Below are 26,648 nucleotides of genomic sequence, written 5' to 3'. Positions count from 1 at the left end.
CACCCCGGCCCGTGTTTGTCTCTCCTGCGCTTCCTGACATCTGGCAATGTGTCCAGGCATCATGGCAGGAGCCGCATAAGACCAAGGCGGCAGCCGTCGGTCTGGCTTCCTTCTTGCGCGTGCAGGGCAAAACGGAGACCGTGTTCTCTGGTGTGCCCCCGCTCGAAGAGGCTCTCGCGGCGCTCATTATTCCACATTCAGCTGGTTGGTCAGGGAATAGAAAACTGCTACCACCGCTGTCACAAAATATTCCGACTGGGTGCACAGCTAGCTGCAGCAGCAAACAATTTGGGTGTGCTGGGTGTTGCGGTTGCAACTTCACTCCAGCAGGACACACCCCCTTCCCCTGACACGGTGGAGTATCTCGGCCGTGCCATCGGTCAGATTAACAACCTTATTCAGGGGGTCGCCACCACCGCTGGGCGCGTGTCTGGCTGGGCCTCACCGCCCTCCCCAGAAGGGAACGAGAGGATCTTCTGGCTGCACCAGTCTCAACAGATGGCCTCTTTGGCTCCCTCGCTACGGTGACGCAGCGACTAAAGAGGCTGGAGGAGGAAAAAGCGCAGCTGAGCCGTCATTTGCCGCTTGCTGCTAAGCAGAGGGCAGAGACTAAACTGCCCCACCGTAATGCAACCACGAGGAGGAGAGAGCGCCGCCAGCGGAAAAGCTTCCCCACGGCGACCTCCTCGGCAGAACCGCAACAGGGCCCGCCCTAGTTATATTAGCACAGGCTGAGCCCTCTACAAAGGGGCCCTGCCGCTCTTTCGCCTTACACTGAAGTTTGGTGGAATGAGGGCAGATGGCGATGCACCTGCTTATATAACCCGCTCAAGCGCGGGAAAGGTAGGCACGCCCAAATGGCCGGCTACGTACATGTTAATTTTCAGTGGGCCATCGCGTGTACGCGATTGGAGGAGGGTTATACCCATAGAGTCCAGTAGAGGGCGAAGCCTGTGCTAATATTACTAGGGTTACAATATCGTAACCTTCGTTTTGGAGGCAAGGTTATCTGAATTGGAAGCTCGGCTCTGCACTGTTGAAAACCACCCGATAGCGAGCCAGGCCCCATTAGCCAGTGCGGAGCCACCTAGCGTAACTAGCTCTGTTAGTCGTCCCCGAGCAGATCCTGAGCAGCGGGGACTTAAGAGTGGCTGGGTGACTGTCAGGAAGAGGAGTCATAGTCCTAAAGTCAACCTGTCCACCATCAACCTGTCCACGTTTCAAATAGATTTTCCCCACTCAGCGACACACCCGCTGAGGACAAAACCCTGGTAATTGGCAGCTCTATAGTCAGAAACGTGGCATTAGAGACACCAGCGACCATAGTCATATGCATTCCAGGGGCCAGAGCGGGCGACATAGAATCCTATTTAAAACTCCTGGCTAAGGATAAGCGTAAATACGGTAAAATAGTTATTCACGTCGGCGGTAATGACACCCGGTTACGCCAATCGGAGGTCACTAAAATTAATGTTGCATCGGTGTGTAATTTTGCCAAAACAATGTCGGACTCCGTAGTTTTCTCTGGACCCCTGCCAAATCTGACCAGTGATGACATGTTTAGCCGCATGTCCTCATTCAATCGCTGGTTGTCTAGATGGTGTCCAGCAAACAACGTGGGCTACATAGATAATTGGCAATCTTTCTGAAGAAAACCTGGTCTGATGAGGAGAGACGGCATCCATCCCACTTTGGAAGGAGCGGCTCTCATTTCTAGAAATATGGACGAATTTATTAGTCATCCAAAAACATGACATCCCAGGGTTGAGACCAGGATGCAGAGTTGTAGTCTTACACACTTCTCTGCGGCTTCCCACCTGATGCTGCCCCCCCCCCCCCTCCATCAATAAACACAAAAGGAGCAAATCCTCTTGTGCAAAAAAAATTTAAAACAAAAACTTTAACTTAACAAAAGCATCAAACTATTAAATGTGGTTTGCTGAATATTAGATCTCTCCCTTTGAAGTCTCTGTTAGTGAATGATTTGATCTGTGATCATCATATTGATTTATTTTGTCTTACAGAAACCTGGCTGCAGCAGGAGGATCATGTTAGCATTAATGAATCAACTCCCTCTGACTATTTAAATGTTCACGTTCCTCCAACCACAGGCAGAGGAGGAGGAGTGGCAGCTATCTTCAGATCAGGGTTACTAATCAGTCCTCGACCCAAGATTAGTTTTAGCTCTTTTGAATCTCTGATTCTCAGTTTTTCCCACCCAAAGTGGAAATCACAAAAACCTCTTGTGTTTGTTGTTGTGTATCGTCCACCTGGCCCTTATTCTGAGTTTCTCTCTGAATTCTCAGAGTTTTTATCCCAGTTAGTGCTGAGTACAGATAAAGTCATTGTAGTGGGTGACTTTAATATTCATGTAGATGTTGAAAATGACAGCCTAAATATTAACTTTAATTCTATATTAGACTCTATTGGATTTTCTCAAAGTGTTCACAGACATACTCACTGCCTTAATCATACCCTTGACCTTGTGCTGACTTATGGCATTGAGAGTGAACAGTTAACAGTGTTCCCTCTTGTCTGACCATATTTAATAACTTTTGAATTTACATTACTTGACTACACGGTTTCTGAGAAGAATTCTACATATATAAGGTGTCTGTCAGAGAATGCTGTAACCAGATTTAAAGAGTTGATTTCATCATCCTTTTCTTCACTGCCATGTGCTGATATGACAGAGGACGGCTACCTAAATTTTACTCCAGTAGAACTTGACTCTCTTGTTGACAGCACTACAGCTTCAATGCGTACAACACTGGACAATGTTGCCCCTCTGAAAAGGAAGGCAATCAGTCAGAAGAGATTGGCTCCTTGGTCTAATTCACAGCTGCTTTAAAGCAGACTGCAAGAAAGATGGAGAGACAGTGGCGTTCCTCTAATTTAGAAGAGTCTCAATTAGTCTGGAAAGACAGTTTGATAACGTATAAGAAAGCACTTTGTAAAGCTAGAACTACTTATTATTCATCATTGATAGAAGAGAATAAGAATAATCCCAGGTTTCTTTTCAGCACTGTTGCCAGGCTGACAAAGAGTCCGAGCTCTGTTGAGCCATGCATTCCTTTAACTCTCAGCAGTGATGATTTCATGAGATTCTTTATCAATAAAATTGTTTCTATCAGAGAGAAGATTAATGGAATCCTTCCCACTATTGTCACTGATGTATCATCAACTAGAGCAGCTTTAGAAGTATCTTTAGAACCTGATTTGTATTTAGACAGCGTCTGCCCAGTTGATCTCTCTGAGCTAACAACAGCAATAGTCTCTTCTAAACCATCAACTTGTATGTTAGACCCAATCCCAACCAGACGGATTAAGGAGGTTTTCCCCTTAATCAATACTTCCATATTGGATTTGATCAATCTGTGTTTGTTGAAAGATTTTTAAGACTTTTAAGGTTGCTGTAATTAAACCTTTACTTATAAAACCTACTCTTGATTCAGAAGTGTTGGCTAATTATCGACCTATATCCAATTTCCCTTTTTTGTCAAAAGTTCTTGAAAAAATAGTTGCAGTTCAACTTTGTGATCATTTACATAGAAATAATCTGTTTGAAGAGTTTCAGTCAGGATTCAGAGTGCATCATAGCACAGAAACGGCATTGGTTAAAGTTTCCAATGATCTCCTCTTAGCCTCTGATAGCGGACTTGTTTCTGTGCTTGTCCTGTTGGATCTCAGTGCTGCATTTGATACGATCGATCACAGCATTCTGTTACAGAGACTTGAACATGTTATTGGGATTAAAGGAACTGCATTAGGCTGGTTTAAGTCATATTTATCTGATAGATTCCAGTTTGTTCTTATAAATGAAGAATCTTCCTCACACATTGGAGTAAGTCATGGAGTTCCTCAGGGTTTCTGTGCTTGGACAAATTATTTTTACTTTGTACATGCTTCCATTAGGTAACATTATTAGACAGCATGGCATAAATTTCCATTGCTATGCTGATGATACTCAGCTGTACTTATCTATGAAACCAGATGAAACCAATAGGTTGGTCAGACTACAAGCCTGTCTTACAGACATAAAGACCTGGATGACTCAGAACTGTCTGCTTCTAAATTCAGACAAAACTGAAGTTGTTCTCTTTGGACCTGAGTGCTTCAGGGATAAATTGTCTAGTTATATAGTTACTCTAGATGGTATTTCCTTGGCTTCTAGTTCTACAGTGAGGAACCTTGGAGTTATTTTTGACCAGAATTTATCATTTGACGCACATATAAAACTGCTTTTTAGGACTGCCTTCTTTCACCTTCGTAATATTGCTAAAATCAGGAACATCCTGTCTCAGGGTGATGCAGAGAAACTAGTTCATGAATTTGTTACTTCAAGACTGGACTACTGTAATTCCTTATTATTGGGCTGTCCCACATATTCTCTGAAAAGCCTCCAACTGATCCAAAATGCTGCAGCCAGAGTTCTGATGAGAACTAACAGCAGAGATCATGTTTCTCCAGTTTTAGCTTCTCTTCATTGGCTCCCTGTTAAATTCAGAATAGAATTTAAGATTCTTCTCCTCACATATAAAGCTCTTAATGACCGAGCTCCATCATATCTTAAAGATCTCATTGTAAGATATTTTCCTAACAGAGCACTTCGCTCCCAAACTGCAGGTTTACTTGTTGTTCCCAGAGTTTCTAAAAGTAGAATAGGAGGTAGAGCCTTCAGTTATCAGGCCCCTCTCTTGTGGAATAAGCTGCCAGTAAATGTCCGGGAAGCAGACACCCTTTCCACTTTTAAGATTAGGCTTAAAACTTTCCTTTTTGATAAAGCTTATAGTTAGGGATGGCTCAGGTAATCGTGAAACATCCCATAGTTAAGCTGCTATAGGCTTAGACTGCTGGGGGACCTCATCTGTCACACCTTTCCTCACTTTGCTCTCTTTTTCCCCCTGTTTAATTTCTCAATTGATTTTATGTACATGTGACATTATTGTGGTTATTAACATATGTTTCCCTGTTCCAACAGATATCCTTTGAATGGTGTTATGGTGTTTTTCCCCCTCTTTTCCCTCTTTTCTGTCTTCTCAAACCCCAGCTGGTCGAGGCGGATGGCCACCCTTCCTGGTTCTGGTTCTGCCAGAGGTTTCTTCCTGTTAAAAGGGAGTCGTTCCTTTCCACAGTCCCTCAGGCTCAGGACGGGAGATTGGACTGAAGACAACTTTCAGTGCAATCTGTTGGTTTCCTTAGCTAGGATATTAATTTTTTGAATTGGCTCTATATGAATTAATTGGATTATTTTTAAATTAATTAATTGGATTTCATTGGATTATGATTACAATGAATTGAATTCCAATTGTCTTGAATTGGACTATATTATTTAAGTGCCTTGAGATGACATTTGTTGTAATTTGGCACTTTATAAATAAAACTGAATTGAACATATTTTTTATACTACTTGAAAACTAAAGTGGCCCTCCAATGACATGACAGTGCCAGCAGTGGCCCCCAGCTCATTTGAGTTTGAGACCTGTGCTTCACAGGTTAATAACTAACAAACTAAAGCTTGCATACATTCCCTGAAGGAAGATTGTAAAAATAATCTTTTTTTTTTTTTTTGCTTTCAACAATGAACAACAATGTATTATAAGTAGTTGATAGTGATCCACGTCACACACCAGCTCTGGCTTTTTTCCTGCCAGGAAGGTGACATTCATTGTCCCAAGAGCAATTTACAACCCCTGGAAATGACACGCTCCTTTGTCAAACACCGAGATCACACTGCATTCAAACAAGATCAAATGGAGAAACTGACTAAAGAAGACAAGTTCTCAAAAAAAAAAACTTTTTCTCCAAGCAGACAATGTGAGAAGTAACTCAGTCCCAAACAGGGACATGCACCTCTGTGGGCATCATTCCACAGAACAGATGGCTTATTTTCATATTGAAGAGTAAATGTGGGATTGTCAGATGCATAATTTATAGTATTGTGTGTGTAGAATATTTTAAAACCCTATTGGCTTAAATCTTTTCAAATGCCACGTTTATTCAGGATTACCTCACCCTTCACAAACACAAAGGGGCAATAGAAAATGTCTCCCACAGGTGAATTTTTTTCTTGTTTTTGATTGGAGTTCTTCTAACTTTTTGACACTGATTTTGGAAGGACATTAGCAGCATCATGGAGGACATCACAATCTCTGCCACATTCTTTTTGGATCACAGAAATTCTGCTTATTTTATCTCACTGTACAGAATGTTGCTCATGTGTATGGGGAAGATGCAGCACATTAGCTCTATATGTAGCATACCTTTATGCTATACCACTTTCCAGTATTTTATTACTGGCCTGCTTTGACCAAATACTTTATGTCCACATGTACTGTGAGTGTGTGCCTGATTGTTTTTTTTTCTTTCATTCTTGGTTTGTCTATAACCATATCCTTTGTATCTATCAGGCTGGACTGAGGAACATAGTGGAAGAGGCCCCTGCAGAGCTCCACAGAGCTATTTCTGGAGACTTAGTTGCTGAGGAGGACACTGACCAAGCAGCAGAGGGCATCATAAGGGTGGGCACAGAAGTTTACAAATAAACATGCCATGTTCTCTGTATTCCTTCAGTCTGGAGTTCAGGAGATCTTATGTGAATACAATGATATCATTCTCCTTTTCAAAATTAGGGAGCACACACCCATTTCCATTTTCTTACTATCTTAGTCATATTTTAAAACTCAGCTGTGAAATTATTTGATACGTCAAACAACAATGCACACAAATGTAACACATTTATTTGTGCTATGACAAAAAGTGCATTTTTCGTGCTCTTACAGCTGAGAAGTTTGGTCCAAATCAGTCTCACAGCTCACAAATGAATCTGAGGTGATACTTCTGGATTGGAGTAAACAGGCTGTTGCTGTGGTGGGTCTTTGGTCCCTGCTTATCCACGCTCCCCCTGTGAAGATGGCTATTTCAATCTGTGTGCTCTTAACCATCCTGCCAAGCTGTGCTTTCTCTCAGTGGGTTTACATGATGAGATTAACTCGATTAAAGCTATAGTTGGGTTATGCTCCGTATCTGAGGGTAATTATCCTTTGATACATGGCGGTGAAAGTATCGAATCAGTGGCACAAAGCATGGCGCTGTCCCCATTTCAGCTATCGCTAATAGAGCCACTTCCTGTTGACGTCTTCACCACCGACAACAACAAACTCAGGCATTCAGAAAGATGGCGAACGAAGAGCGAGATGAAGCTGCGTCCCTCTCCATCTGTGATGAGCTGGTTATGGCACAGACGATGCACAACGGCGCATTCTCCATCACATTGTTTCTTTTTTAAGGCTGCGACAACAACAGTAATATCATCTCCTTCGACTTCTGGGTGACGATCGCGGGAAAAAATCTGGAGCATTCGCAGAACGCTCGATCCGATCCACCGTCGTCTCCAGGCACGTTAAGTGGGCAATCGGATCGAGTTATCTCGGGTTCTTAATTTGATCGCAAGTCACCCGATCCGATTCAATTTCTTGTCGGATTAAGCTTGTTACATGAGCTGAATAACTCGATCTTATTGTAATTTAGCCATTAGTCCGATCCGATTGCCCGCATGTAACCGCACTGTCTGTTGGTTCTATCCTTATCAGTGAGGAACAAATTTGAAGATTATGCAGGGAAATACAGTCTGACACATGAGTACGGAGGTGGGTAGCAGTTGTCAGGAATGGTAATATTGAACATCATGCATTTTCTTATCCTGGTGGGGACAGGTTGGTGGAATGAGGCATACATACACAAAAGAGTAACATTTGGCTGATTTGTCATGTGACGCCTGATGACTTCATACAGTCATAGGACTCATTTGCATTTGGAGGAGTTGAAACAGCAGCAACAACCATACTGGAGAATTCTGAGGGTAAATGATAAGATATCCACAACAATACAAAATCTCTGCATCTGACCAACAATATCTACCCATTATCTGTGAATTTGTATAACTCTAATCTCTGAAGTAAACACACAGTCCTTCTCTCTGAGTCAGAAGAAGGTTGGACTTAAGAACAGCCGCTTATCACAGCTCTCTTCCGGGAGACTAAATACTGTGGAGGGTGATTGGTGAGTGAGTGCAGCTGATAATGAACACAGGTGAAGGGAGTGAGGGAAAGGTGAGGACATGGCAAAACTAAAGACGAGACAGAAACACAGATCATGACAATTTATGTATTTACTTTTTTCATTAAAATAATTTCAATTCTTGATTGTAAATTCGTAGTTGCATAAATTGATCTTTATCTGTGTTTTTATTTTTCTATAAAATAAACCATATTCAATTCAATTAAATTGTATTTATATAGCGCCAGATTACAACAATTGTCATCTCAAGGCACTTAAATAATATAGTCCAATTCAAGCCAATTGGAATTCAATTCATTGTAATCATAATCCAATTAATTCATATAGAGCCAACTCAAAAAATTATATCCTAGCTAAGGAAACCAACAGATTGCACCAAAACTTGTCTTCAGTCCAATCTCCCATCCTGAAAGGAACGACTCCCTTTTTTTACCTCTGGCAGAACCAGACTCAGGAAGGGTGGCCATCCGCCTCGACCAGCTGGGGTTTGAGAAGACAGAAAAGAGGGAAAAGAGGGGGGGAAAACACCATAACACCATTCAAAGGATACCTGTTGGAACAGGGAAACACAAGTTAATAACCACAATAATGTCACATGGACATAAAATCAATTGATAAATTAAACAGGGGGAAAAAGAGAGCAAAGTGAGGAAAGGTGTGACAGATGAGGTCCCCCAGCAGTCTAAGCCTATAGCAGCTTAACTATGGGATGTTTCAGGATTACCTGAGCCATCCCTAACTATAAGCTTTATCAGAAAGGAAAGTTTTAATCCTAATCTTAAAAGTGGAAAGGGTGTCTGCTTCCCGGACATTTACTGGCAGCTTATTCCACAAGAGAGGGGCCTGATAACTAAAGGCTCTGCCTCCCATTCTACTTTTAGAAACTCTGGGAACAACAAGTAAACCTGCAGTTTGGGAGCAAAGTGCTCTGTTAGGAAAATATCTTACAATGAGATCTTTAAGATATGATGGAGCTCGGTCATTAAGAGCTTTATATGTGAGGAGAAGAATCTTAAATTCTATTCTGAATTTAACAGGGAGCCAATGAAGAGAAGCTAAAACTGGAGAAACATGATCTCTCCTGTTAGTTCTCATCAGAACTCTGGCTGCAGCATTTTGGATCAGCTGGAGGCTTTTCAGAGAATATGTGGGACAGCCCAATAATAAGGAATTACAGTAGTCCAATCTTGAAGTAACAAATGCATGAACTAGTTTCTCTGCATCACCCTGAGACAGGATGTTCCTGATTTTGGCAATATTACGAAGGTGAAAGAAGGCAGTCCTAGAAAGCAGTTTTATATGTGCGTCAAATTATAAATTCTGGTCAAAAATAACTCCAAGATTCCTCACTGTAGAACTAGAAGCCAAGGAAATACCATCTAGAGTAACTATATAACTAGACAATTTCTCCCTGAAGCGCTCAGGTCCAAAGAGAACAACTTCAGTTTTGTCTGAATTTAAAAGCAGACAGTTCTGAGTCATCCAGGTCTTTATGTCTGTAAGACAGGCTTGTAGTCTGACCAACCTATTGGTTTCATCTGGTTTCATAGATAAGTACAGCTGAGTATCATCAGCATAGCAATGGAAATTTATGCCATGCTGTCTAATAATGTTACCTAATGGAAGCAGGTACAAAGTAAAAAAAAATTGGTCCAAGCACAGAAACCTGAGGAACTCCATGACTTACTCCGATGTGTGAAGAAGATTCTTCATTTATAAGAACAAACTGGAATCTATCAGATAAATATGACTTAAACCAGCCTAATGCAGTTCCTTTAATCCCAATAACATGTTCAAGTCTCTGTAACAGAATGCTGTGATCGATCGTATCAAATGCAGCACTGAGATCCAACAGGACAAGCACAGAAACAAGAAACAAGAGGCTAAGAGGAGATCATTGGTAACTTTCACCAGTGCCGTTTCTGTGCTATGATGCACAGTAGGATGTGAGTAGGTCTGTGAACACTTTGAGAAAATCAATATGATGATCACAGATCAAATCATTCACTAACAGAGACTTCCAAAGGAGAGATCTAATATTCAGGGAACCACATTTAATAGTTTGATGTTTTTGTTCAATAAAAGTTTTTGTTTTAAATTTTTTTTGCACAAGAGGATTTGCTCCTTTTGTGTTTATTGATGGAGGGGGGGGGGCAGCATCAGGTGGGAAGCCGCAGAGAAGTGTGTAAGACTACAACTCTGCATCCTGGTCTCAACCCTGGGATGTCATGTTTTTGGATGACTAATAAATTCGTCCATATTTCTAGAAATGAGAGCCGCTCCTTCCAAAGTGGGATGGATGCCGTCTCTCCTCATCAGACCAGGTTTTCTCCAGAAAGATTGCCAATTATCTATGTAGCCCACGTTGTTTGCTGGACACCATCTAGACAACCAGATTTGGCAGGGGTCCAGAGAAAACTACGGAGTCCGACATTGTTTTTGGCAAAATTACACACGATGAAACATTAATTTCAGGGACAACCGATTGGCGTAACCGGGTGTCATTACCGCCGACGTGAATAACTATTTTACCGTATTTACGTTTATCCTTAGCCAGCAGTTTTAAATAGGATTCTATGTCGCCCGCTCTGGCCCCTGGAATACATTTGACTATGGTCGCTGGTGTCTCTAATGCCACGTTTCTGACTATAGAGCTGCCAATTACCAGGGTTTTGTCCTCAGCGGGTGTGTCACTGAGTGGGGAAAATCTATTTGAAACGTGGACAGGTTGATGGTGAACCTGGCTTGATGGCTTGACTTTAGGACTATGACTCCTCTTCCTGACAGTCACCCAGCCACTCTTAAGTCCCGGCTGCTCGGGATCTGCTCGGGGACGACTAACAGAGCTAGTTACGCTAGGTGGCTCCGCACTGACTAAAGGGGCCTGGCTCGCTATCGGGTGGTTTTCAACAGTGCAGAGCCGAGCTTCCAATTCAGATAACCTTGGTAAATAATGGTAAATGTACTGTACTTCTATAGCGCTTCTGTAATCCAGCTGACCACTCACTGCTTTAACACTACACCCCACATTTTCTCACACATTCACACACATTCATGCGCCGATGAACACATCAGTAGGCAAAGTGGGCTTCAGTGTCTTGCCCAAGGACGCTTTGACATGTGGCTTGGGGAAGTCGAATCACTGTTCTTCTCCAACATCCTGTTGCAGATTCCAACAGTGTCACTGCTAACAGTGGGAGAGCTACACAAGCATGTGTGTTTCAGAAATGCTCAGTCCAGTTTTTTAGTCCATCAGAATCTGGCCTTTTTCCAAGTCAGTCACCTTCCCAAAGTCAACATCCAACACAATGAATGACCATCTCCTGTTTACTGCTTCTCAGATATAGCACAGACATTATTCATTTGGACATTAATCACTTCATATGAGAGTGGTTATTATGTTTTGGCTCATTTGTGTGTCTGTCAAATTACTGATGTGTCATATTTTTGTACAACAAAGAAGACATGCTGTCATGAGTCTGACATGAGCCAGCCCACAGTAACTGTTCTCCTGTCTGAAACAGAGAGATGATAGTCTCTTTGGGAACCACACAGACCCTTTTACGGCAGAGAATGATACAGCCGCAACCAGCCAGCGTCCTCTGCAGATGGCAGATGGTGTCATGAACAACAGCAACACACGTCACAGGTCAGTGTGCTCATGCTGATGTTTGACAACAGCTTGTTTAATTGAATCCCCTAGTTTATAACACTACGTCTATTGTATTATTTAATGTAATGTTCAAATTTTTGTTCTTATGGATCAGCTTAGCATAGCTTTTGAAAATTATTTTTCTTAGGGTGTTGACAAACTGTTGTTTTCAAGTTAAAAAGGTACTAATAAAGATTAAGCTTATATAGAAATGTATAGCCAGCAACAAAATCCACTGTTGATACTGAAAACTCAGGTGACCCTCACCAATCCTAATACGAGTTACCATCCAGGTACACTGCACATTCACAGCTGAACTTTAAGAAAGTCACTTTCAGATACTTGGCTCCATGATTCTTCAGCCATTCTTTGATAGTATTACGTATATGTTTAGAAGTGATGGTTTGCTGTATCATCCAATTTCTTCTGAGCGTCATCTCACAGAAAGATTTTGTCTATTTCAAGATTTTTTCAACATGTTTTTCAGTTATCTCCCACTTTAATTTGAATTCAGTTCAGTTTTATTTACACAGCGCCAAATCACAACAAATTTCATCTCAAGGCACTTCAAGGAAACAGTCCAATTCAAGCCAATTACAATCCAATTCATTGAAACACTATCATAATCGATACACAATATATATATCTATATATATATCTATATATCTATATATAGATATATGTATAAAATTATATAATATGTTTATGTTTTTGGCAGTCTACTTCATACTAATACAATCAAAATAAAAGGAAACCAACAGCACTGAAACTTCTCTTCGATCCAATCTCCTGTCCTGAGCAAGCACAAGGTAACTGTGGGAAGAAAAAGCTCCCCTCCAAATCCAAAGATGAGCACTTTTATTAACTGCAATTACGGTTTTACAGATTGGTATTTTTTCTCTACTGACCAGAGTTTGGTTCTGTTGTGGTCAGTTCTTATCATTACTCCCAATAAATTAAAATGCCTCTGAAGATTTGCATGATCATCCAGTTTGATAACCACATTTTATTTCCCATACCCCTCACTTGTATGTTGCTTTAGATAAAAGCACACACTAAATCAATGTAAAAGTTATAAACACAAATGCAACCTCCTCTGTCTTGCATCTGTGTCAACATAGTGTTACACACCCTACTATTTTAAACAGCCTAACCTAGACCTATTGAAGGGGATACTGTTTGAAGTGGAAAATGAAGCATGGAAGACCCATGCTGAGTTGTATAATGCTGCATGCTCTTCCATTACAGTGTGTCGGAAAAACATCAACATTTCAAATTAACTTTTTTTGAAAGGGAAACTATATTATTGCAGTTTTAAAAACAATTACCCCTTAACAGTCGGGCAATTTTCCCTGAAACTCCTAAAAAAAGCATACCCAAAGTAAATTGAAAGCGTTCTTGAACCCCTTGGAGTAGAGGTCTGGTTGAGGTCTCTTTTGAAAGAGAACACTCTGAATCAACACCCACAACAGTCAGAATCTCGGTAAGTGCTACTGTCACAGAGTAATATGAGCTTGAATACAGTTAAAGAGATGGATTTTTGTCTGCAAAGTGACTTTAGCATAGGACTGCAGACTGGAAAATACAATGGGACAACAGCCTGAAGTCTTAGCTAGTCCCACTTTAGATTTGACTGTAATACAAGAAAAATGAGTATTTTTCTAAGAAAAAGTTTTTCTAAGAATAGGACCAGGTGTGCCAAAACTGTGCCATTTGGAGAGCCCTGGGAAAAAAGGCTGCCAATCCTGAACACTTCAACATACAGTCATGATCTTGGGCTCTAATGAAAGGTTGCACTTGGGACTGTCTTATTCCACATCCAGATCCTCTGTCAGTATTACTGACAAAGAGTAACAGAAGCACAAACACATTTTGTCTATAACCAGAGCTTTGTGCATGCAATAAAAGTCCAAACAAATTATATGGTCTAAATGCAGTTAGTTTATATACAGAAATAATGACAACAACACTATTCACAATTTGTATTGACATTATTTGCTGTTGGCAGCATAGGGGCACATCACATGTGGCACACTTGGCAACACCAAGGAGGAAAATGCTACAGCACAGAAAGAAATGGTAACCAAGGTAATAGAAAAGAGAATGTCTCCTACATAAATTTAACTGCATGCTCTGAGATGACGACTGTTGTGAGGAAAGAAGAGATTTTCCAGGTAGTTAGAAGAAGAACAATGAGAATAGATATGATTTCTTTTTTTTTTCATATATGTAGCCAAATTATGGGACATATAGGCTACATCGTAAAAACATCTCATCTCATGGTTCCTAAACGGAAAGACACGGCAATGATAATTCATTTAGTTGGAGCTGAGAAAGACAACAATAACAGGTTTCTGGAAACATAAAATGTAAACTTTTTACTGTTTACCCTGTTGCTTTTATTGTAAAGAAGTAGAATCTGGGTTGCATGATTGGACTTGTGTTACTGTTTAGTTCTTCTCCATCTTGTTTTATAGCCAATATTAAAAGTAGTTTGGATGAAGGGGCCTTTGATGGCTGATGTCAGTGAGACGACTTCAAAACACCGACCTGTGATGTCACCGGAATGAAGATGGCAGGAGGTTTCCAACACATGAAAAGATGGACTTTGATGAAAGGGGCTGTGAAGGTCACCAAGCCTCCCAACCACTGTGAAGCAAAAGGATTGTGTCAAGATAAACACTGAGTGCCAAGACATCTACAAGACCAGTTCCAAAAAAATTGTGATCCTCTACAAATTGTAAATACAAACAGAATGCGGAGATTTGCAATTTTCATCAATAACTAATTAATTTCCTGTTTTTATTTCCATTTTACACTCTGTCTCAACCTTTTAGGATTAAGAGTTGTAATACCATAACGTGATCTTTGCTCCCATCCAAATTGTTTAAGATTCCTTTTAATTTTGATTTGATTTAAATTATTTCATATTCTTTTTTTCTTTTTTTTTCCATTTCATATAATGTTCAGTTTTTTAGGCAGGGACACTTGAAAACAAAGTTACATATAAACAAATGCAACCATTTCTAAGTAAACAGCACTTCTGACCATGGGGAATATACAGATATTTTACCTGGTTAATCTTCAAGGAAAATATTGAAAAATATTGGCTTTTCATACAAGAGGTTTAAAGCTTGTTTACATAACAACATCAGGTTTATGCTGTTTATCAGTTTCAAGGCTGATTGGGTTGCTTGGCTCCAAATGGCTACACGGGAGGAACGCTTTGATATAATAATAGCATGCATATATAACTGAGAAACATTTATAATTTAGATTAGCTTAATGGTTCTGGATGCAGAATTTACTTCAATTCAATTAAATTTTATTTATATAGCGCCGAATTACAACAATTATCATCTCAAGGCACTTAAATAATATAGTCCAATTCAAGCCAATTGGAATTCAATCCATTGTAATCATAATCAATTCATTCATATAGAGTCAATTAAAAGAATAATATCCTAGCTAAGGAAACCAACAGATTGCACCGAAACTTGTCTTCAGTCCAATCTCCTGTCCTGAGCATGCCTGTGGCATACTTCACAATCCAATACACACCCAAATATTTACACAAAGCTCCTTTATCAATTTCCTTCTTAACATTGATAACAATGAAAACATCTGACACTTTTAATTTTCATTGCTATTTTTACCAATTCAGTTACAAAAATAGTTAAAGATTGTTGAACTACAGTGAAACTCCAGCTATGGAGGTATTTTACTATCTGTAATCATCTGTGTACTCACAGATTGCTGTGAAACAACAATTCTAGCAAAGTGACTGATATGATAGAAATAGAAAATAGAAAAATACTTTATTCATCCCCCAGTGGGAGAAATTCGTCGAGTAGCTCAAAAAATTATAAATATTTACAATGATTGCATACTAGACAACAACAATAATAATAGTAATGATAATAATAATCAATGACGAAATAAATCAATTTGAGAAGAACATGTCAGCAGTCACTATTAAAAAGCCTTATGGCTGGGGGGACAAAGGACCTCCTGAACCTCTCAGTCCTGCAGCCTCTCACTGCAGCTGCTCCTCTGACCTGCCAGGATGCTGTGGAGAGGATGTCTATTATTATCCAAAACAGAATATAATTTCCTGCTCATCTGTTGCTCCACCACAGCACTGAGAGGGTCTAGCCTTCTACCTACAACAGAACTGGCCTTTTTTGCCAGTTTGTCCAGGCAACTACAGTTTTTGTCTGTAGTGCAACTCCCCCAGCAGACAACAGCATAGAACAGTGCACTCTTAATGATAGTGTGATAAAACATGCACATTATGTCACTGCAGACATAGAAGGACCTGAGCCATCTCAGGAAGAAGAGACGGCTCTGGCCCCTCCTGTACACTGCTTCTATGTTGGCAGACCACTCCAGTTTATTATCCAGCACCACCCCCAGGTATTTGCAGGTCTGAACAGTCTCTATCTCCCCTCCATCGATGCACACTAACTGGTATGGAGTTTTAGATCTCCTGAAGTCCACCACCAGCTCTTTGGTCTTGGTACTGTTCAGGAGCAAACAGTTAATTTTGGTCCAGCCATTGAAGGACTCCACAAGGTTACAGGGACCTTCTCCTGTCCACCGCGCACACATGCCACGACAGCCATATCATCAGAATACTTCTGTATGTGGCAGGACTCTGAGTTGTACCTGATGTCTGATGTATACAGGGTGAAAAGAAAAGGAGCCAAGGCGGTACCCTGCGGAGCCCCAGTACTGCATTTCAGTGTTCCAGAAACACATCTCCCCATCCTGACATACTGTGGTCTGGCAGTCAAATAGTCTATAATCCACGATGTCAGGGAGGGGGCCACACCCATACCTAGAAGCTTGTCTTTCAGTATGGGAGGCTGTATGGTGTTGAAGGCACTGGAGAAGTCAAAGAACATGATTCTCACATATGAACCAGGCACATCCAGATAAGCATATGCCCGATGCAGCATGTACAGAATCACGTCTTCCACTCCTATGTGTTACTGGTAGGCAAACTGGAGGGGGTCAAGATCCTCAACAAGCTGTAATCTCCTGTGATGAACAAGGAGTCTCTCCAAGGTCTTCATGATATGAGATGTCAAAGCCACCGGTCTGTAGACTTTTTCCATCTGAAGGCTTATACTGAAGAGCCTCTGAAGAGGGACTGCTAGTTGACCAGCACAGTCTCTCAGAAGCCTTGGACAGACTCCATTTGGGCCTGCAGCCCTCCCTGACTGAAGTCTCCTGAGCTCAGCTCCAACCTCCTCTATAGTTAGACACAGAGGTTGTATTGAATTGAATTCAATTTTATTTATATAGCGCCAGATTACAACAATTGTCATCTCAAGGCACTTAAATAATATAATCCAATTCAAGCCAATTGGAATTCAATTCATTGTAATCATAATCCAATTAATTCATATAGAGCCAATTCAAAAATTAATATCCTAGCTAAGGAAACCAACAGATTGCACCGAAACTTGTCTTCAGTCCAATCTCCCGTCCTGAGCCTGAGGCGACTGTGGAAAGGAGCGACTCCCTTTTAACAGGAAGAAACCTCTGGCAGAACCAGACTCAGGAAGGGTGGCCATCCGCCTCGACCAGCTGGGGTTTGAGAAGACAGAAAAGAGGGGGGAAAAACACCATAACGCCATTCAAAGGATATCTGTTGGAACAGGGAAACACAAGTTAATAACCACAATAATGTCACATGTACATAAAATCATTTGAGAAATTAAACAGGGGGAAAAAGAGAGCAAAGTGAGGAAAGGTGTGACAGATGAGGTCCCCCAGCAGTCTAAGCCTATAGCAGCTTAACTATGGGATGTTTCACGATTACCTGAGCCATCCCTAACTATAAGCTTTATCAAAAAGGAAAGTTTTAAGCCTAATCTTAAAAGTGGAAAGGGTGTCTGCTTCCCGGACATTTACTGGCAGCTTATTCCACAAGAGAGGGGCCTGATAACTGAAGGCTCTGCCTCCCATTCTACTTTTAGAAACTCTGGGAACAACAAGTAAACCTGCAGTTTGGGAGCAAAGTGCTCTGTTAGGAAAATATCTTACAATGAGATCTTTAAGATATGATGGAGCTCGGTCATTAAGAGCTTTATATGTGAGAAGAAGAATCTTAAATTCTATTCTGAATTTAACAGGGAGCCAATGAAGAGAAGCTAAAACTGGAGAAACATGATCTGTTTATGTTTATGTTTCTGTATTTAGCAGACGCTTTTATCCAAAGCGACTTACAAATGAAGATATAACAAGCTATATAAAAGCTAACAATAAACTACATAGGAGGAACCCACTAGTATGACTATGTCAGAGGTGACAGAGTAGAGATAGGGTGCAGGCATAGAAGGAAGTGCAGAAAGATAAAGTGCAGAGATAGAGGGGGTAGGTAAGTGCAGATCTCTCCTGTTAGTTCTCATCAGAACTCTGGCTGCAGCATTTTGCAGCAAATGCATGAACTAGTTTCTCTGCATCACCCTGAGACAGGATGTTCCTGATTTTAGCAATATTACGAAGGTGAAAGAAGGCAGTCCTAGAAACCTGTTTTATATGTGCGTCAAATGATAAATTCTGGTCAAAAATAACTCAAAGATTCCTCACTGTAGAACTAGAAGCCAAGGAAATACCATCTAGAGTAACTATATAACTAGACAATTTCTCACTGAAGCGCTCAGGTCCAAAGAGAACAACTTCGGTTTTGTCTGAATTTAAAAGCAGACAGTTCTGAGTCATCCAGGTCTTTATGTCTTTAAGACAGGCTTGTAGTCTGACCAACCTGTAGGTTTCATCTGGTTTCATAGATAAGTACAGCTGAGTATCATCAGCATAACAATGGAAAGCACTACATAAAGGTTTTAGCGGAGGGATGACGACAGGAGTGATGTTGCTATCAATTTTAGAGATGGGGGTGGGGATGCAGCTGGACAGAAGAGGGTAAGTGGTGGGAATTGCTGCAGAGGTGGAGGTGCAGCTGAACTGAGGTGGCCAGGCGGGGGGAGCAGCCACAGATATGGAGGAGCACCTGGTGCTGGAAGCTGCTGCAAAGGTGGAGGTGTGGCTGGGTTCAGGAGGCCTGGCGGTGGAAACTGCTGCAGAGATGGAGGTGTAGCTAGGCTAAGGATGTCTGGTGGTGGAAGCTGCCGAAGAGGTGGAGGTACAGCTGGACAGAAGAAGCCTGTTGGTGAGAGTTGCTGCAGACTTATGTTTATGTTTATGCACAAGCGACTTACAGGTAGGCAGATTGGGTAAGGGGGTCTTGACTGAGGACCCCAACTAGAGGAAGTACCTTTCATGCAGGGGATTTGAACCCCACATGTCTCCCACATGAAAGATGGAAATCATACCATTACACTATCCAGTCCTATCCAGGCGATGCAAGTTGCTATTGAGGTGGAAGTACAGCTGGGCAGTGGAAGCAGTATAGAGGAAGCAGCTGTAGTGGTGAGGGTGGAAAAAGCCACACTATCAAAACTGTTGTAATATTGGTTAAAAGTATTGGCTCTGTCCACATCACCTTCCACAGAGTTCTTCAGTCTGTATCCAGTGATGGTCCCCATGCCGCTCCACACCTCCTTGGTGTTATTGTTCTCCAGCTGTCTCTCTACCTTTTTCTTGTACTCCACCTTAGCTCGACGTAGTGTCTTTTTAAGCTCCCGTTGTACATTCCTCCGCTTTTCTCCATCCCCATTCTGGAACGCCATCTTTTTCTGTTAAAGGAGGTCTTTGATGTCACTGGTGATCCATGGTTTATTATTGGATAGCACCTTACAGTCCTCACTGGAATCACAGTGTCCCTACAGAAGTTAATGTAGTCAGTGATGGTGCTGACCCTCCTGTCCATGTCAATGGACATTTCTTCTTCCTCCAGCACTACAGCCCAGTCTGTGACATCAAAGCAGTCTCTCAATGCATCACGCACCTCTGGTGACCACTTCCTGAAAGATCTGGTAGTAACAGGAAGTCTTTGTACACAAAGTCTGTACGTGGGTTGTAGATAGACCATGCTGTGATCAGATCTACCCAGTGGTGGAGGAGACACTGCCCTGTAAGCCTCCTTCACATCAGCATTAAACAGATCTCATGTCTTTTCTCCACGTGTTGGACAGTCCACATACTGTACAAAGCCAGTCAGGCAGGAGGATAGGGAGACATGGCCAACGTATTCTCATGAACGGGGTCGTATGGAAACGTTATGTACAGATTTTCATTCAATATCCTATGACTATCCAATGACACCAGTGCGCGTACGCAGTTCCCTGCAGTGAAAAATGTCTTTCATTCGTTTCAGCTATTGAACACGCCCCTTTCCGTCGGCGAAACAGTGGCAGGAATCATGTCTAAATTAGCATTTTTTTAATGTTTTCATAACATAGCTTTTCTCACGACATAAACGTACATGTTAGGGTTATACTTTTTTAGTTGAAGAATGCGCAGATATATATATTTTAAACCCTAATTTCGCAACTCTGACCCTAACCCGGAAGCACGATATAAAAACTACAATTTGTACTAAATTGCCGTACACAGTGGTGGGCAGCGCCATATGTTTTGTAGTTTGAATGTGTTTTAAGGTGACCAGATGTCCCCGTTTTCGGGGACCTGTCCCTGGACCAATGCTGTCCCCGATTTTGACACTAAATGGGGAGAAATATGCCCAGACTCAAAGTAACACCAGTTATTACGTTAGCCATTTAACACATCGCCAGAGAAGACGTCGTATAAACGCAGCAGCGTCCACAACAAAGATCTAGAGATGGCAAAAAGGAAAGAAAAGGAGACCAGCGGCTGCAATAAATGGTATGTTGTGTATTCACTTATTTATTTTGTGTGAACTGGCAGGGGTTTTTTTGGCAGATTTTTCACCTCCGCATTGAAAATGTCCCCGATTTTCATTTCTGAAATCTGGTCACCTTAATGTGTTTTGGGGTTGGGAAGCACATCTGTTTGGACAGATTTGATCTTGCTTATAGTTAAAGGGGTGAAATCACGTTTTTTCTGGGTTTTGACCCTACTTAGTTGCGCCCCCTACAGGTGTCCCACAGGTGATGGTAGTATAGGTCAAGAGCTTTCCAAAACTGTTTACAACTGGTCTGTAGCTCATTTTGTTGCTGCTCTGTAAAGGTCACTTCTGAGGAGCAGGAGTTGCCCACAGTTTTCATACTGGCATATGTTACCCCCTTGGTCAAGACCTTTCTTCACTTTTGTCCTACACCAAAGTTTAGTTTTCATCTTTCTCCAAGGCCCTTTGAGGTGTGCTTTCTCAGACTCTTATTAAAACCAAGCTGGATTAAATAATTCAAACATGTTTTAAGGGGTAGTTAGTGGCCACATGTGTTCAAAGTATTGACATCTCCTTAATACACTGTCAGACTCTTAAATTTGGACCAGTGTAGACCTGGTTTTTTACAGTGAGTTTCAAATTATATTTTCTAATGATCTAATATGACCAATTATACCTACTGCATCCCTTTCCCCAGGCTGACAGGATGGTCCTAGATGACCAAGACTTTAGTATACTGTAGTAGAAATATATATCTGGATATATAGTTTTAACTTTTGCATACATAGCTTTACAAATGTCTATCTTTATCTTATTTGTTCATATATCAGCTGTCCGTCAATACATCCTCCTGTACATAGAAATATTCCGGCTCTCTCCATTCGCCTCGGCGCTCTGATTCGATGCAGAAGAGGTCAATCGGCAGGGATCTTTCAGGGTTCCTGCTGTTCACCCAAAACAAACTTATTTTTCCGCTGCCTGCGTGTATTTCCTTTATAGCGTGTTTCAGCAGTGAAGCTGGAACAAAAGCAAATTAAAACAAAGAAACAAACAAAAAAGTAGCTTGTGGTGATTAACGTGACGTTTGCGGAAGCTACAGAGATAGTAGCGTCCTTAGTTACCACCATTCGAAACAAAAAATTTTACAGGTTGATAACTAACAAACTAAAGTTTGCATACATTCCCTGAAGTAAGATTGTAAATATGAAAAGTACATTTTTCGCTTTCAACAATGTATTATAATGTCGAAACTATTTTAAAATGTTTATTTTCCTTTGTGAATAAAAGGCACGTCAGCCCTGACTTCAGGCTTTGCGCAGGCGCACTGGTTGCTCATGTTGGCGGATATTCGTAGGATTATGCACGAAAATCTGTGCATAGCTTTTTCATACCAACTGTGGGTGAGAGCAGCCTGATCAGGCAGAGAAGAAGCCACATGTGAACATGATCCAGAAACTCCGCCTTCTTCTCTGGACCAAAGCTCATTAAGACCACGAAGGCCTTGCATATTTCAGCAGGACAAAGTTAAACCACATCCTGCATCTATTCCAACAGCACAGCTTCGTAGTGGAAGAGATCTGGGTGCTGGATTGACTTGCCTTCAGTCCAGACCTGAAAACATTTCAAATTTAACAAAGAAGCAGCCAGAATCCTGTATCAGACAGGAATGGGACAACATTCCTCTCCCAAAGGTCCAGCAGCTGGTCTCCTCAGTTCCAGATGTTTTGCAGATGTGGTTAAGAGAAGAGGGAATGCTACACAGTGGGAAACATGGAGCTGTCCTAACTTTATTGAGACATGCTACTGTCATTAAATTCAAGATGAAATGAGATTTTCCATGAAATAATAAAATCTTTCAATATCTAATATCTTTTCCATGTTCTATCATGAATAATTGTTGGGTTATGAGATTTGCAAATCATTGCACTCCGGTCTTAATTGCATTTTTCACAGCTTCCCAGCATTTTTGAAATTGCATTTGTGTTATTTGTTTCATTATCCATTAACTAAAGAAATGATGAATTATGTAACAATGACAACATAACTGGTGAGGTCAGAGGTTACTGATGACACGAAATACTGTTATGTGACAAATATTTGCAGCTGTGAGAATAGGTTAGTTAGGCTTTTTTGTTTTGTCTTTCAGAAATGATAAAATAAAAATCTACTGAAACTGAATGCTTGTTATTCCTGCAGAGTCTGTTTGAATCAACTAGTAGAGCTCACTGAACAAACAAAGAACCATCAAAAGGTCAGCCATCATGCCTCACTGTCACTTCCAAATAGCACAATTGCAATCATATGTGTTTACTGATTTGGTTGCTCCATGTCAGCAACTGACCTGCTGAAGCCAGTTAATCATTTATCTTACTGAAGGGACACTCACAAGGAAGTAGTGACATCAGCATATCTGTCAAGTTTTTCGGTTGGATTGTTTGTTTCACAGTGAGGACTGAGTTTCAAATTAGAGCAGTATAATATTTGATATAATATCAGAGTGCAAGCAAGGAGGCCTTCCCTTAAAAAGAAAAAGAAAGAGAAAGAAGTCCACCTATTTCCCTCCACAGTAACTCATACCCTGTTCTGGGTTGAAACATATTGGTCTACAATGAGTGGTATGCTAAAACCTAAATTAATATCCTCATTCATTCATTGTTTATATATGTTAAGGGACAAAAGAAAAATGCAATGTTTTGCTTGACTGTCCTTTGTATTGTACTTGCAGTTTTCATAACTTTCAGAAAGCCATAAAACAATAAATGCTGACTTCTGTATTTTGCAAAACTTAGTGACTTTTCCTCTTCCTTTGTTCCTGTGGAATGGTGTTTGATGTTGTATAGTGCAGTTTTTAATGAATGCCACTTCAAAAAAGCATTTCTACTCTCTTATAAATTCTTTGACACACAGGGAAGCTCCATGCCTCCTGTCTCAGCAGCCGTTACAGCATCATAATACATGCAGAATCATAGTTTAAAAAACAATTTCAAAATATATTTTCCCCTAACTTTAAAAAAAAAAAAGAAAAAAAAAATTAACGGGAAGAAACCTCCATCAGAACCAGAACCAGGAAGAGCAGCCATCTGCCTGGACCAGCTGGGGCTGAGAGGACAGGAAAGAGGGGACAACAAGCACCGGAACACCAGGCCAGAGATACTGTCAGAGTACGGTGGTGAAGGTATGACCCAGATGCAGTACTTCTGAAAAGTCAAAGGTTTATTTCCAAAACACAACAAGGAGCAAGGCAACAACAGAGGGCCCGCGCCCTCAGGGCCGGATATCCAAAACACTTAACTATAGCAAATTTAACAAGACTATGAAACAAGACTAAGATTAACTGTGACTATGAGGCATAACCAGACTTCACTTTTTGTGGCTGTGATGTGATTAGTTAATGAAGGGTAAGTGAGGATTCTGCAAAGACTGGGACTGAACCTGGAAACTAAATGCTGTGGGGAAGTGATTGGTGATGATGTGCAGCTGTGGAACAGAAAACAGGTGACTACAGTGAAACTAAGTGGCAGGGAAAAAACATGACAAGAACCTGAAAACAAGAATATTAAACCCTAAACCATGACAGATACCTGCTGAGAGAGAGAAATACAAGTTAATGACAACAATGATGTCATATGTACATGGAGGGAGGAGAGGTGCATCATGGGTGCTCCCCCAGCAGTCTGGGCCTATAGGTATTGTTATCCGTGGTCGAAGGCCTAAATGCAGACAAGCTGATTGGTGGCATACAAAATATTAACCAAAAAGCCTTTACAGAAAAAAAACAAAAAACTTAAAGGGTTAAAAACTTAAAACAACTATCTTACGAATCATAACACCTCAGTAACTGATAACACTTGTGATACTTTGCAAAACATCTGCAACCAGATCATGAATAAAAATAATTAATTCCTGTCAGTTAGATTTGGGATCAGAATCTCAACACTTTCTCCTCTCTGTCAGGGCCACAGTTATCTTGAAAACTAAATATGACTTTAATCTGTATTTTGAAACACTCTCTCTTCCCCTCCCTCTTAGTATATCAGCCAGCATTTAATCTGAATACCATACATGTTTGATTACACATTAAAATACACTTCAATAACAGGCTATTCTACCAAGATAACTTTAGATTTTTCCAAAAACATTAGTTAGTATGTGTAAATAATGTAGATAGATGTATTTCTGGCAAGATTTCCAACAATTTCCCTCTGTTTGTATGTACACAAATTTTCTCTTTGCAAAGTGGGGGGACAAATGCAGGCTCATGGGCAGATAAGTCAAATGTAGCAAAAGAGAATTTTTATACTGAAATAAACCCAAACAGAGAACACTAAACTCTACAAAATAAAACAATAAGCAGAACTAACAAGAATTCTAAAATAAAAAAACCCATATAAGAACAAGCTAAAACACACCATTAATCAGGTGTAACATGGACTTCTCTTTTTAATCCTTCTTTTGACTGCATCTGTGGTAGTGAGTGTGTAATGTGTGACCATATACTACATATTCCTTTGAATTGAGACCAGTTCTGAATTTTAGAATGCTTATAAGAAAATCTTCCAAAATAATCTTTTTACGAAGGAACACAGAAAGCTCCACCTACAACATAAGCCATAACGACAAAACCAAAGAAGAACAGAACAAATACAGATCACACAGCAACCCAGAAAAACCCCAGTACAGCTGAACATATGTTCAAGAAATTAGGAAAAAAACTGTCATGGACAGAATATGTGATTAGAAACATTTTAGTTTATTGAGAGAATCGGAGGAAGCTGATGTGCGCTTCATCAACCTCACGTCTGACCTTTATGATGTACTATATTGCCAAAAGTATTCACTCACCCATCCAAATGATTAAATTCAAGTGTTCCAGTCACTTTCATGGCCACAGGTGTATAAATTCAAGCATCTAGGCATGCAGACTGCTTCTACAAACACGTGTGAAAGAACGGGTCGCTCTCAGGAGCTCAGTGAACTCCAGCATGGTACCCTGACAGGATGCCACCTGTGCAACAAGTCCAGTCGGGAAATTTCCTCGCTGCTAAATGTTCCACAGTCAGCTGTCAGTGGTATTATAACAAAGTGGAAGCGATTGGGAACCGACAGCAACTCAGCCACGAAGTGGTCGGCCACATAAAATGACAGAGCGGGGTCAGCGGATGCTGAGGCGCATTGTGGTCACCAACTCTCTGCTGAGTCAATCACTGCAGACCTCCAAACTTCATGTGGCCTACAGATTAGCTCAAGAACAGAGCATAGAGAGCTTCGTGGAATGGGTTTCCATGGTAACTGCATCCAAGCCATACATCACCAAGTGCAATGCAAGCACGCCGCCACTGGACTCTAGAGCAATGGAGAAACATTCTCTAGGGTGACGAATCACGCTTCTCCATCTGGCAACCTGATGGAGGAGTCTTGGTTTGGCAGATGCCAGGAGAACCAATCCAATCCAATCCATTTTATTTATAAAGCACAGTTTAGATAAAAACAAAGGTTCCCAAAGTGCTGTACAATAGAATAAACACAATAAAACATAATAAATAAATGAATAGACTGTTCCCCAGATAAAATATCTGTGCACATAAAAATCAACAACCTAAGTAGGGTTAAAAACCAAAGAAAAGAGATGCGTTTTAAGAAGAGTTCTAAAATTAGACAGTGAGAAGGCCTGTCTAATGTGCAGCGGTAGTTCGTTCCATAGTTTTGGAGATGCAACAGAAAATGCTCGGTCCCCGCTGAGCTTCAGCCTTGTTTTTGGGAACGCTCAGGAGCAGCTGGTCAGCTGACCTGAGAGATCGGCTGGGTGTGTAGGGGTGCAGAAGTTCAGAGAGGTATGATGGGGCAAGACCATTTAAAGATTTAAAAGCAAATAAAAGATTTTTAAAATAAATTCTAAAATGCACGGGTGTGAAGTGGAGTGAAGCTAAAATCTGTGAAATGTGCTCAAACTTCCTTGTGCCAGTTAAAAGAAGTGCAGCTGCATTTTGTACCAATTGAAGACGTGTGATAGAGGACCCACTGACCCCCATATAAAGTGCGTTGCAGTAATCCAGCCGAAATAGTAATCCACACAAAGGCGTGGATTACTATTTCAAAGTGCTGTCTCCGGAGAAAAGATTTTATTTTTGCCAGCTGCCT

General features: G+C 41.0%; 1 protein-coding gene across 1 annotated transcript in view; it reads left to right on the top strand.

Moving 5' to 3' along the window:
* The window catches only part of LOC140304052 (dihydropyridine-sensitive L-type skeletal muscle calcium channel subunit alpha-1-like), a 247,211-nt gene extending 220,915 nt beyond the window's left edge, over window positions 1-26,296 (top strand). Inside the window, exons 39-41 of the mRNA XM_072383062.1 lie at window positions 6,411-6,521; window positions 11,604-11,728; window positions 26,194-26,296. Coding sequence (XP_072239163.1) covers window positions 6,411-6,521; window positions 11,604-11,728; window positions 26,194-26,296 — 339 coding nt within the window. The remainder of the gene's footprint in view (window positions 1-6,410; window positions 6,522-11,603; window positions 11,729-26,193) is intronic.
* Window positions 26,297-26,648: the final 352 nt, after the last annotated feature.

The sequence above is a fragment of the Leuresthes tenuis genome, unplaced genomic scaffold (genome assembly GCF_036924035.1).
Source record: "Leuresthes tenuis unplaced genomic scaffold, fLeuTen1.0.hap1 SCAF_3, whole genome shotgun sequence".
Lineage (NCBI taxonomy): Eukaryota > Metazoa > Chordata > Actinopteri > Atheriniformes > Atherinopsidae > Leuresthes > Leuresthes tenuis.
This window is presented reverse-complemented; position numbering and strand designations above follow the sequence as displayed.